The sequence below is a fragment of the Anopheles marshallii genome, chromosome X, assembly GCF_943734725.1.
Source record: "Anopheles marshallii chromosome X, idAnoMarsDA_429_01, whole genome shotgun sequence".
Taxonomy (NCBI): Eukaryota; Metazoa; Arthropoda; class Insecta; order Diptera; family Culicidae; genus Anopheles; species Anopheles marshallii.
In genome coordinates this window covers 14,745,215-14,759,237 of record NC_071325.1, presented here as the reverse complement: position 1 = coordinate 14,759,237, position 14,023 = coordinate 14,745,215, and the positions used below count along the sequence as shown (strand labels likewise).

At 43.7% G+C, this 14,023-nt stretch overlaps 1 protein-coding gene across 1 annotated transcript; it reads left to right on the top strand.

The window, feature by feature from the left end:
* The first annotated feature begins 1,065 nt into the window (after nt 1-1,065).
* Nucleotides 1,066-9,613, top strand: LOC128719799 (protein big brother). Its single transcript, XM_053813439.1, has 3 exons — nt 1,066-1,230; nt 3,646-3,876; nt 9,317-9,613. The coding sequence occupies exons 1-3, from the start codon at nt 1,066-1,068 to the stop codon at nt 9,611-9,613; spliced, it is 693 nt and encodes a 230-aa protein (XP_053669414.1).
* Nucleotides 9,614-14,023: the final 4,410 nt, after the last annotated feature.

Here is a 14,023-nt window from a genome sequence, read left to right as displayed (position 1 = left end):
TTAATCATTTTCGAGCAGCTGAGCGAAACGCACGAAGGGGCGTGGTAACTAAATTCGAGCTTGGTATAGTGTGCGCGTTTTGTGGAGCGGAAGGGAGCGAACCGAACGTAAGGAAGCTGTGCTGCTCCTACATACAGGCGCGTAAGCTCCGCCCCATTTCAAGCCGAACGCATGCCCGAGCGCCAAACGCACACACGCGATGGAAAAGGATGCGTGCAAAACCGAACCGGTTCGAGCAGTTTCGTTTCGGAATTCTCCATTTTTCGATTCCTTCATCTTTGTGCACGTTTCGTACGGGGTGTCATTCCATTCCGACCAGCCAAGCGGAGAACGTGCACGATATCGTTGCGTTGTAGCGCTCCGTTTACTGATCAAAGGGTTTCTGTATCGACGCGAACACGTTTTTTTGAACTCGAAACATTACGCTAATCTCGCGGTACTTACCGACGCGAAAACGTATACTACACGCATTTGCCTGGTGAAGTGTTAGTGCTTAACGGGGTTTAGTGTCGTTCGTCCCCGGGTTATTATTTGACAGTCCGGACCGGCAAAGTGACAGTTACGTGCCGGGTTTATTTTCGTTATAATTTCGTTTGTTTATTCGCCATTCGTTGTGGTTGCGTGGTTTGATTCGAATCGCGATATTCGATGTGTTAGCAAGGATAACAGCGGAACGCTCTGTACGACTAGAGGCGACCGATCTTTCCCACCGTTCTATTGCGGCCGTGAGTGTGTACGTTGTGCTTCCAACCCAGTTGTGGAATAAAGCTCCCAACCACAAGCAACAATCTCGCTTTCTACAATCAAACCCAGGCAGAGAGGACCTCCCCCAGCGCCATCTCACCGAACCTCAGTGCTAAGATCGTGTATGCATTGTTTTTGTTTTGGTTTGCCGTTGTGTGTGTGCGCGTGTGCTCCACATCGCGTGTTCCGTAGGGCAAACGCATTGTGACCGGAACAGCTCAATCAAATATCGTCAACCACTCAATAGCGGTAACGGAAGGTAACGCGCGGGACTTTTCGAGCTGTGCGGGTCTACTACTTGCACAAACTTCTTGCTCAACCATGATGAACGATCCGGCCGCCCTCGGGATGATCCCGTTCGATACGATCGGGTTGTACGAGCAGCCGAAACCGCGGTTTATCTTTAAAATGCCGCGCGTCGTACCGGACCAAAAGTCCAAGTTCGAAAGTGACGACCTGTTCAAGAAGCTAAGTCGTGACAGTGAGGTAAGTGTGTGCCGAGTATGCTTTAATAGGTTAATGGTAATATTTTTACTTCGAAAACCAAAGAAGTTTGTTTGCAACATGCAGTACTGCTTAAACAGCAACATGTAGAAAAAGGTCCCCCAATGAAGAATTTAATTTTTTCTGTTAAAGTAATTGGGAATTTAAAAATCATTGTACACATACTCGACGAAATTCAAAAAAATGTTAGAGTAAAACGTAACAAAAATTATTCGACTACCATTAGAAGAGCTTTATTTTGCGTGAATATGAAGTTAGATACAGTTATTAAGAGTAAATTTGAATAGGATATTGTAGACGAAACATTGACAGGTATAAAAATTTACATTTGAATTTACATTTCTGCAGAAACAACAAAATATTTGCTGTTTAGCTCTAATTAAAAATTATATGGTGATTTCATTAAAAAAAATAACAACAGCGAATTATTTAATTATTTCTCTAATCGATTGCAATTGAAGCATTTTTTTTATTAAAAAAGTGACATTTATTTAAAAGAATGGAATGAATTATGTTTCTACAATAAATTATTTCATAATTGATCATTTCATGATTCATTTGATTAATCATAGTCCAAGTTTCATATAAAATATAAAATGTTTAAATCACGGCGGCAAAATCTGTCCTTAGGTGAATTAAAACTAAGTACAGCTAAATTACCTACAGTTTTGAAGTAACGAAATTCAAATATATTATAATTGAATGTATAATTATTATAATTAATCAAATTAGCATTTAAAATTTTAAACAACTGCCTACAAAGTTATGTTGAGAAGTTTAATTTTAAACATCACTTGGCTTTACATAAACTTTTTCTAATGATAGTTCAACTAAAACAAGTAACAATAAAAATGTGACATTAAATATGTTTTTTCTTAATTTTTTTTAGTTTTTTTGGTTTAATATTTTGAATTTACTATGTAGGGAAATTCTTAGTGAACAAACCTTGTTCGTGATTTTCTTGTGAACGGCCAGACTGTACATATAAGTAAGCTTGTTCTGATGAAATTAAGCAATGAAGTTATAAAGAATAAGTTAATTGAGTTAAAATAAAAATATATATATATATATTTTGCCTAAAGCCGTTATCAAATTTTGATTTGTAAATAGGGTTTAAATCAGGCTTGACCTTAACTTGTTCGATAAATATTTAATGTTTTATTGTATTTAATTAGTTAATTTATCCAATCCTAGAAAGTGTTGTAAATATTATGGCAACAAAGTCTTTAGAATTTAGAATTTCAAATAGGGTGTAAGTCTGACTTGAACTAAGCTTGTTCTGATAAAAAATAGATACACATCTTCACCTTCACGCCGTAGGTTGAAGCAGACACAGTTTACAGTCTTCGGGTACGAGGTTTCAATTTATTTATACTATGCTGCTTTGTTTTAGCAACAAGTTTCTCATCGGCACGGCCACAAATTTAATCGCTTTCTGGGCGCCTTTTCGGTGCGTTTTGTCTCCTCCAAAGCGCCGCAACAATGCATCCATCCGGGCGCCACCAGATTGTTGATGCATTTCCTCTTTTTTTTTGTTTACATTGAATCTTCTATCCAGTGGCGCAGGATGCACTTTTACAGTGAAGGGGGGAAGGAAATGGAGAACCTTCATAGTGACAAAAGCGATCGGGCGTTTTTAATGTGCGATTCGTTGCACGTAAACAGTCATTAAACTAGGATGGGAAAGATCAGAGCGGGACTTTATTAACCCTGATTGTGTTGGTCTTGTTTTTACTGCCAGTTATTGTTTGTTTAATGTAACAGTACCCCGTGCGGATGGGAATATTTTTCTTTTAACTTGATTTTTTGTTCGGAATAGGGAGATTACTCCTTTGATGCAAGCAGAATGCATCTAAAGACAGAGATTAAATTAACCTCAAAGTGTTAGATTCATTCAAAACTTAAGTTATAATTTAAAAAAACTCGGCAATAAAACAGAAGCTTTAAAAAGTTGGATGAACACACTTATAAGCCAATCGGAAGACAGGCTTTTACTCGAAAAGGTCAAACAATTTAAACGCTCACCACGATGCCGGGGATGAACTTTGAAAATAGCGCATGCCTGGTTCTTCGGGTTCTCCCCAGCGTGTGACGTAATTTAGCAAATGGCTTCCTTTATAACCGTTCCATCTCCCGGATGCTGCCCATTTCGCACGTTGTGCTGCGCAGTTACAGCGATAGCACGGGGAATGGGAAAGCGCAACTACCCTGAATTCGTCTATACATATAGTTTCACAGCAGATTGAAGTGAACGTGTTTGGTGACCGTCGGGAATGGAAGAAATAGTGTTGCGAAAAATTCACCCGATACAGAAAATGATTGTTAACGAGACAGAAATGAACTAAGTTGAAACTAACGTAACTAACATCACACTGCGCGTTCTCCATCCATTACCAGGTACGGTACACGGGCTTTCGCGATCGTCCGATCGAGGAACGGCGGGGCCGTTTCCGGGCGGGATGCTGCGAGGGCCACACGGAAGTGTCGTTCGCCGCCACCGGCATTAACCTGCAACTCGTCTTCAACCCGAACCATGGCCTCTACCACCACCCGCACCATCACCACCATCACCATCCCGCCCATCTCGGGCTGGAAAAGGAGTGTGACTTCGACAAGGAGCACGGCAAGGTATGTATAGCGAGATGCTCTTCGAACAGCACACAAAACAAACAATGCCCTGCCCTGGCTAATCGGTCGGAAACAGAAAATCCTACACAACCACGCGCTTCCGTGGCAGCGGAAATTAGTGTATTGTGCAACCGTAAATTAGAAATCAATCGCAACATGTGCGCTCCCGCAGCATCCGTCCCAAGCAAACTGCAAGCGAACGAACCGCACAACGGAGCAAATTGGGAGAAACAATTTAAAGGAAGCACCCAAAACAAAAGTGGCACACAAACAACGAAAACTGCATCCAAACCTTTTTTGTTTCCTTCTTTTGGCCCTTTTTTTTTGCTTCGGGGGGTTTGTTTGGTATCGGTACCTGCCACCGAGAGAGAGAGAGAGAGAAAAAGAGCGAGAGCCCGAGATCGATTAGGTTGAAATAATTGAAAAGTAAATTTTCAATAAGCAGCAGAGCGAATGCAATTCGCGCCACCGGCCTCGAGGGAGGAGAAGGGCAATGTGCATCTGAGTGAATGTGTGCGTGTGTGTGTGCTTTTTTTGGTCTTCATCGTGATAGCCGGTTGCAGGGGTTTTGGACAAAAAAAAAACGGTCAAATTTGACAACATAAACAAGCAGAACGAAGCGAAGGATAATTGAACTCTATTCGCAATCCATCTCGGGATTTTTGTTATTATTGTCCGGGGCCTTTTTCTTTTTGCCCGCCCGGTGGCTTTCCTATTTCCCGTGGACGTTTAGGGATATTGGTGCGCCTTTTTAACGGCACCGTTGCATCATGCGATACTAATAAGGCGATTTGTCGAACTTCATCTTTGCGCTGGTGGTTTTGTGGTCGGTACCTTTCTGAGTTCCCTTTAGACGAGATCCAATTATCATGTAACTGCAACAAAAACGACACCTTAGAGAGGCTTTAAGATGATACGGTTATAGCTGGAACCATTTCTGAATTATGTTCCAGAAGAAGCTCTGGAATCCTTTCACCTTTTTTGAGTGTCCAACAGTTTCATGTTCTAGAAGTTCTAGAAAGTTGAGCTAATTCCACAATTCCTAACTCTATATGTTTGCCCTTCAACTTGTTCTGAGTTCTGAGATGGCTTCAACTTGAATTCTAAACCCCTTTATACATCTCAGAACTCAAGACACCTACCTCCGATTAGATGTCGGGATAGTTTCTTAACTTTCCTGGGCCCTGATGTGTTGGCCTGAGAATTGAGAAGGAGTAGCGAGGCAACTACCACCCACCGGGGATGGTTACCGTGGCGATATCCAGATTTTGGGGAGGAAGGCGACACGCGACGACACGACCACACAGACACGGCACACCCGGATAATGGCCGGAGATGATGCTGCAACAGCGTTGGTAGAGTGTATTCGCGGCAGAAAAACATACGGACGCACACACACCCGCAATTGCTGGTCCTGCGCAGACCGGCTCCTTGCTTCGGAGCAGCTGCGTGGAGGTGAAGGATTTTGGGCAATGGGATGGGGGTCGGTGAGATTGGTAAAGATTGATGGTTGCCACGGATGGTGGCGTCTCACCGACTAGGACACTCCCCTTCGAATAAGCGGACTCCCGCACACTGTGAGCTAAACCTACATCTAGCCGTGGGTTTTTGCGAGAATATAACCGTTTGCTCTAAAATCTTATATCCAATTCTAAAAGCACAATACTGTTTGTTGTACAATATGAAGATATTCTAACATCTACTATTTTATATTCGCATATTAGACATGTTCTGCCTTCTGGTCTACTGTCATTCAGGTGTTCTTCTTTAAGAGTGCAATATTCTTACCTAATTTTCTTGGTGAATATATCCCAGCAAAGCTTTAACACGCTCAATTATAGCTTACCATTGGCATATGCGTAAAAGACATTGTCTTTTTGGTGTTTCAAATAGTTTTTCATGGTAGATATTAAAGATTCAGTCCATTTGAATAGTAATAACTCTAATAAAAAAAGGATTTAAATGTAACTTACTAACAGTGTTGTTTATACGACTTTGTGATTTACTCGATAAATCGAACGAGATTTTCCAAGATTTTTCCTCAAATGGCATAAAAGCTTGGAAAGTGTATATCTCTTCCACGGCTTTGATAAGGAGATGCTTAGCAAAACGCTTCGCAACATGGTGGTGTTAAATTTCCTTCCATTTTTTTCGCGTATTCGCACCTCGACACATAGCTGTCGAAAGCTTTTAGTAGATAATAAAAGACACACACATTTTAAGCACATTGTTACGATACATTCATCACGAGCCCAGGCAGGCGGTAGTAACTCCAGACAGTTCTGGGGTAACGCCGGATCACCAAACGCCGCCGCACAGTTTTGCGTTTGGCAGCTGGTGAAATGCAGCACACGGGACACGCCTGAGTGCCGACGGATCTACTCCCCCCCCCCCACAAACTTCCACCCCCAAAAACCGAGGTGTACAATTACCTTCCTTTCCCCCACCCTGTGCCCCTTCCGTTTCTTCAATTGCTCCAATTGTCCAATTGACAGTCGATGCATTTTCACGCGCTGACGCCTCCCGCTTACGGCTTCCTGTCCATCGGTGCTGATTGTGGCACCATTGTCCGGGGGAATTGGTCGGGGGGGTTGCTCCGGGATAGCCGGAACCGGAAACGTTCAGGTGCTTGACATGCACCTACCAAAGGGGGTGTAACGCGCGAACGTACCAACAACGGTTGAATGACAGTAGAATTGGCGCAATATAACAAACACGCTTGCACCGGGGTGCCGTCGGTGTCAATAGCGGGAGTAGCTAGTAAATACCTGTTTGTAACATACTCGGATCCTCCTTTCCGCTTGTTCTATTCAGTAATTTGTAAAAGGTGCAGGAGTGTTTAAAAAAAACACACACAAATGAAAACTCCAAGCGAACCCACGCAAACTTACCCCTGTATTGCCGAATGGCATGGCATGGCAGGCGGTTTAACCGACCTGTCAAACCGCTTTGGCTTGGGTTTCGGGTGCCTTTGTACTTCGGAAGGACACGAAGGTCACCGACGGTTAAGAGACGGTTAGGCCTATTAGGCTCATATCAAAGCAGTATTAGCCGAAACGATCGTGTTAGACAGTGGCCACACCATCTGGAAGCCGGAACTGGTCGAGTTGATAAAACAGTTTTTCGCACTTCCGTCTGCGCCGTTGAACGTTGGCGCGTGTGCGTGCCGCCCCATCTACCAGCTGGTACTGGCAGGACGGCAGCAAAGCGAACCTGCGCCACTTGTGCACCTTCGGGGCACACTGCCTGCCCGGATCGAAACATATCAGCTCATGATCGTAATTGCGCGCGCACAGGCACAAAACCGACCCGATCAGCATTGTCTTGCGGACGCAAACCGGGTGTGTGCGATCGCCGGGGGTTACGCCCGAATGCGGCCGAGTCAGACAGCTGACAGTGTTTGCGATTGTTCTGTATGTCACTTTGGGCCCGTTTTGCAAACCCGGCCTCCTGGCCCAGGGTGTGGTTTAATGATCGCTGCAAGTGTTTGCGTTCGCGTGCCACTAATTGGTGTGTCTTAAGATGCAAGCAGGAACCCACCCCGGCACCGCCACCGCTCGGCTCAAACGATTACGGACGAAACAGCGGCAAAGCGAACCACCGGTAAACTTTACACATGTTTCGGGCGATTTTTTTTTGTCTACGCCTCTACGCTCCTACGCTTTCCGGTGGCTAATTATTGTGTTTTACAAAGGTTTAGCCGTTTTGCTGTTCGTCTGCTCGCAAACGTTCGTCGGCCTTAATCCTCGTCACTTTAAGGTTAAGCGTGCCATCCGGACCGAAAAGATATACGTCAGAAGCGACCCTAGCGACCCCGTATCCGATTACATTGGGCAGGGAGAGTGGGAACGCCGCGCAGCAGCTGGCCCGAGAATGGCTCGTGCGTATTTTAGCATTCAATGCGAGGATGCAATTTCAATCGCCAACCCATTGGAAATAGAATAGCCAAGATGTTGGGGCTATTCTATTGCACCGTTCGTCGTGCTCCCGGGACGACGGTGCCCAACCGGCAATTGATCGGATAACGGCCACAACAGCGCGAGCCTCACTCGGCACTCACTCAACGCACTCAAGTGGCTGAGGCCACCAGCGGCGCAACGCACAGTGGTTCAAATTCATCAAGAGGCGTTACGTTCGCAATTGTGCTATAGTTAAACATTTTAAGGGGTTTTATTTATGGGCTAGATACTAACACTAGCATGACCGGATCAGTCGTTTTGGCTGCAACGCTTCACCTTCATTACATGAATTTTAGGGGTAAAACAATTCTACCTTAGCTAATGCACAACTTTTACATACCGTTTGTGTAGTATGAACTCAAAAAAGTATTAAATCATAATCCAAGACATCGAATTTGTTTATAAAGTGATTATGAATGAAAAACGCTTAAAGCGCTTGGTAGTTCTAGTGTTAATTTTTGAGGTATAGCAATTCTATCCCATAGTTGGTGCATGGCTTTTACATATCTTTTTTGCTCGAAATCGTACTAGCTTGTTGGGTCGATCAAAAAGAGTGAAATGTATACATATTTATATTAAACTTCTTGAAGTGAAATGAAATGTAAAGAAATCAATATAATCACCAAATACATTCAGTAAGTTATGGATGTTTACTCTGAACATATATCGAAGAAATCTTTCCCATAAACCAACCCAAGTCAATTTATGAACGTTTGTTAAACATTTTTCCTACTTCCAATATATCTACTAGTTTTCTCAGATCCAAACTTATGACATTTTCGTTCAAACGTCCACTATCCGGACCACCGTGCTGCAACAGGATCGGACCGTCAGTACCGATCATGCGCTCCCGTGTCGCTTGTCGGTGCTTAACGAGCGTAAAACAAGCGTTATAAATTATCGCTCCCGCTTCAGCTCGCGTCCCGCGTGTTCCTCTACCCACCCAATGCACGGTGTGACATTTGAGACCCTTGTGCCTTTGCTACACCCGCGCACGGGTATGTCACGCCGGGGGAAAAAAAGAAAAACAAAACATTGTCACAAATAAGCCCACCGGCGTAAACGGGGCTAAGCGCGTGCTGTGTTCGAGTCCATTTAAAACGGCCTTGTAAACATCATTGCCGTCCCTAATGCTGTTTGTTTGCCAGGACTCGTAAAAACGACACACTTAGTAGGATGTAAATGCGCGGCAGGGCGTTGGTAAGGTGGGGGGAGGGACGGATCAGTACTCGCGCGGTGGTCCCGGTTGTTGGAACGTCAATAAAAATGACATGATGTCACGACACCCGCGGCAAACATGAAAACTGGAAAGGGAAAGCAGTGTGCGCCTGTTGGTAGGCAATGCGTTTAACAATTCTGGTGCATTAAGTTCTTTTTCGTGAACGATCGCTTATCTTGAGCAGACCTACTTGAGCGAACCTTTGTCCACATATTCTAACATACTTTCTTCTCTTTTATCTATTCATCTCCGACTTCTGCAGGTTCACATCAAATCCCACTTCATCATGAACGGTGTGTGCGTACGCTTCCGGGGCTGGCTCGATATGGAACGCTTGGACGGGATCGGTTGCCTGGAGCTGGACGAGAAGCGGGCCGCCCAGGAGGATGCGATCCTGCGGGAACAGCTCGAACGGTACAACCAGCGCCTGCGTGACTTTGAGGACAAGCAGCGCACCTACCAGCGCACCACACAGGACGAGTTCGAGCAGATGCGCCGGAACGGTTCCGGGATTGGTGTCGGTGTGACGGCCGGTGCGTCCGGCATGTGGAGACGATAAGCCGTACATGCGGGCGCTGTGACAGAACGTGCCAAAAAAAACAACAGAACAAAGAAAAATCTACAACGGGGATCCGCCCACGCCACGCTTTGCAAAACAAAACAACAACACACCGCTCACAGAGCGCTTCGGTGCTGTGGTTCGACGCGCCCGAGGCGCATTTCCGCTCTATCCGGGCACCTGAACACCAACACTTGGGTGCCACCGTTGCGTGCGGGGTAGGTCCCCCCCCCGGGCAACCCGGTTGCCGGCTCGCGGAGACCCGTTTGGTCCAGATCTGTCAATCTGTAGGCGGACTTCTAGGGGGTGAGTGTGCGCTCTGACTCTGCCGTGCTTTCGTTACACGTTTCCAGTGAAGCAGCCGTCTAATTCTCCACCCTCCCCAAATCTTTAACACACATATGCACACACACAAGCATACGCACACACTTATATATATAAAGTAATATGTTAAGAATCCTTCCTTCTACTCCCTAATTAAGCTAGCGACCCTTACGAGATTAGCTCTTCATCTCTTTCGTCTGTCAAAAGGGTAAGCTTGAAGCCGAATAGGAAAGAGATGAGCGAGGGACACACACTCGCCACAATACTCGCTGGCTGTGTTTGTATATTGTATATTGTAAATCATCTGTGTTATGGAATTATTAATTATTTGTACTCCCACAATACCCACGACTTCCCCATCTTGTCCCTATGCTTCCTTATCCATGTGTTGTCTCACAAATGGGTTGTTTTCCACCCTTTCCGCAACATCTCCCACCGCTACACCGGTCTAGTGTAGCAGACTGGCGAGACCCGCAAAACACCATTGTGTGAGAAAACATAGTGCGTATGTATGTGCGCGTGTGTGTGTGTGAGTATTGTTTTTGATTGTTCGCCACCAAAAGTAGTACCCACAAAAAAGACCAAAAAAGCAAAACTGAAACAGATTTAAGGATACTTAATGATATGGGAGAATGCGGGAGGCGAGGGTGGGATGGAGAAATGTGAAGCCGAGATTCGCGGCAAAAGGGGCTAGAGCTTAGCTGTAATACTAGAGGGAAGTGATTATACGGAGAGCGAGCGCCAGAAACAATTGTACATTAAGTTTTTTAGTGAAAGTAGCATTTTAATGTGAATAGCTCAAAGGAGAAAGAAAGTGAAGAAAACGAGAGAGGAAAACTAGCAGAAAGCAGAAGGATATGGAGAAACACTGTATGCACACAAAGATAACAAGCACACGTTTAAGGGCACGACACGTAATTGAGGTTATTTTAAAGGTTAACATGAAAATCTCTAACAAAAAATCTACCGAAACATGAACAATACGACACGTTCCAGCAAAGCCAACGCAAATTTGTTTCGTTTTCATCCGATTTCGTCGTAAGTAACATGCCAAAAGCAAACCCTCAACGGTAAAGCAACAACAACAACAACAAAAAAACAGAAAAAAAAGAAAGACGGGAAGGTGTGAAGCAAGAAAACATGTGTAAATATTAATGATTAAGCGAAATGGTAAACTCAATTGACGTAAAACGAACAAAGTAGAGATGGTAAAACTGAGGGATAAACATTTTCTAGATGCGTAAAGCAGTTCCGGGCAAGAGGACACGAACACGAAAAAAGGAGAGAAAAAACATAGAAATCTTAACAAAACATAGCATACAACAGCAAAAAAAAAAAACGTTACACAACAAAACACACAGTAAAAGCAAACTCGCTCATAGAAAGAACAGATCGTCATTATAAAACTTCATTAAAAACAAAACAAAACAAAAAACAAGAAATGTGAACATGTCTTAGAAGTGTCACTATTTATGGAAAATAGCAAATAGATAGTGAACGAAGGAGATAAAAAGGGGATAACAAGGAAACAGCGAGCGATCGATGTGGGCAAACTAAAACCAAAAACACAGAAACGAAACAAAACAACCCAAAATAGAGAGAGAGAAAAAAAACAGATAATATACATGAAAAAAGCTTAAAAAAACATAGAACAATTTTTCGATGTTTGGAAAGTGATATCATAGAACGTACCTTTCTTTGTTCCCCATACTTTACGTCGATTCGTTTTCTGTTTTTTTTTTTTATTTTTTGTTTTGTTTTACAAGCACCGACCCCCCACCACCACCCTCTCACCCCTTCATAAACCGAGTACTGATAGTGTTAACTGTACCGTGTACGTGTGCGTGTGTAAGTGTGTTTTTGTTCTTTTATTTAATTATAATCGTTAGCAAAACAAAACAAAACAGAAAACACAAAAAAGATACAAAGATTCACTCACTAGTTTGTAATAATATTATTATAGTTATTAATTGATGCTGATAAAAATATATTTTATATATTTGCTTTTGAAAATGTTTTTCTTGCTTTTGTTTTATTCATTTATATTTACATTTGTGTTTGTACAAATAAAAAAAAAATTGTTCAAAAATGAAAAGAATCCGAATTCTACACCATTGAGCAGTAAGGGTTAAACAAGTATATTGTTCGCTCAAATCTCAAATCGAACAGATCAAACATGTTAGAAATCGATTTGCACGTGTGGAAAAACGTGTGTCGTATTTGTGTCCCGTATTAAAAGTTGCTGCACAAGAATCAGAAGACTAATATCCATCCCTCCACTTGCTCCCTTCGTCTTTCCCTCTTCACCCTCCATCAGACATTGAGCAAACGACAAGAAACTTCAGAACATGGCACACAAAACAATTGAAAACAAAAGCAGCGAAAGAGAAAGCACAATGGAAACAATGAAAACTAAATTTATTGTATCATCCAGCAAGAAGTAAGCAGGCAAAACTGCATCCCTAGCAACACACTGATGTTTAAAACGGCGAAACAAACACTAAGCAAACAAAACTGAAACGGAAATAGAGATTTCTTTTTGTTACGTATATCCTACGATGAAAAACAAATCACTATCACGTGTGTCTGTGTGTTTTTTTTATCGTCTCTTCGCGTTGGAATAAGGGTAAGTGTTAGTTGTTTTGTATAGTGACTTTACTAATGCAGCAGTAAGGTATCTTGTCAACACTCTCGAGCAGTTCTTTGGGAAACGCAGAAAAGAAACAAACAATTCGGCACTGTTTTCCCCCTTCCGTTCCGCTTTGGAACACTTCGACCCTAGTAACGAGTTCGCTTGATGTGTTGGCCATTTATTGTGGAGCCTATCGCGCACCCAACGACCCACCCACCGCGTGATTTCGCCTCACCCCTCCCCGCACTAACTGACAGTTGGTAAGCCAAATAGTGTGTGGTTGGTTTTGCTTCAGTTTTCGCTGTTCTTTCTCACCTTCTTCGCCAGCGATAGCATCGGAAAGCGTTCCGAACCACGAACTGTCAAATGTCCATCACGAACCGGCGGCGGATGGCAGTTCCGTCCAATCATCGTGCAGGATGGAACGGTAAAGTAAAAAAAAAACAACCTACACAAAGAAAAAAGGGGCCCAACACCACACGCACGCAAGGCCTCCAATGGTTTCATTTCCTTTTTTTTGTGGAGAGAAAAAAAGCAAGGATTTTTAAATAACTTTTACACCCGCTTAAAACAGTATGAAAACACTCAAACCGGCGGCACGCGACCCGATGTGATAACGAAAATAAAAACAAAAAAAAAGCACCGAAAGCGCTCAAAACAATCTTATGCCGGAAAATCTTATCGTGCCACGGTTAAAGACTTCTGCATTGCACTTGTGCAACTGCGTTCCCTTTCGCTACCCTGCACGGTTTTATGACCTACCTTGTTTTGCCGCTACGGATACGGTATACTACTATTTAGTGTGCGTTCCACCCATCTTGAGGGACATCCAACCCAAACGGAACCGGAAATCGAAAACGCCTTCTTCAGCGGAATAAAACATAAAACGGAGGCCATTGCGGTGGATTGACGGCTAGCGAATGCACTAAACCTGGTAAGCAGACTCCTTCGGGGTTGCCTCTTCTTGGCCGCTGCCCGACACGTCTTTCAAACGTCAAGCGAGAACACCCAGCGGTAGGGTTTGGCACGGCGGAACCGGAAGTGCAATACCGGCCGTGCAGCGTCTTTGTGACGGTTGCGAAGCCTTGGAAAGGTTTTTTGTTATACTTTTTTTTTGGTGGTCGATTTTCGCTTTCGTTTTCGGGCAAAGCACTGATGCAAACTGCCAGGGCAAGAAAATTTCGCCCAAAAGTCTTCGGTTTGTGCGCTAGAACTCTTTCCCAAACGCCAATAGCCGCAGTATCGAATTCATGTTGTGCCGCATATGCTGCCAACTGATTGACATGTTGGTTGGTGCGCTCAGCAACTTCCCCAAGCGCAAGAAGTGTTGCGGCATCTTCGATTGCCTCGAGTTTTTTTGGCTGAGTTTGCCATAGTTCCAATGATAATCTGTTCCAAATGTATCTAAATCGTCTTGCAGGTTGATAAGTAAAATTCCTTCAAAATCGTCAAGG

Coding starts and splice junctions, on each gene's coding strand:
- LOC128719799 (XM_053813439.1), top strand. CDS start 1,066: ATGATGAACGATCCGGCCGCCCTCGGGATGATCCCGTTCGATACGATC. Junction 1,231..3,645: donor AGCTAAGTCGTGACAGTGAG/GTAAGTGTGTGC, acceptor ATCCATTACCAG/GTACGGTACACGGGCTTTCG. Junction 3,877..9,316: donor TCGACAAGGAGCACGGCAAG/GTATGTATAGCG, acceptor CGACTTCTGCAG/GTTCACATCAAATCCCACTT.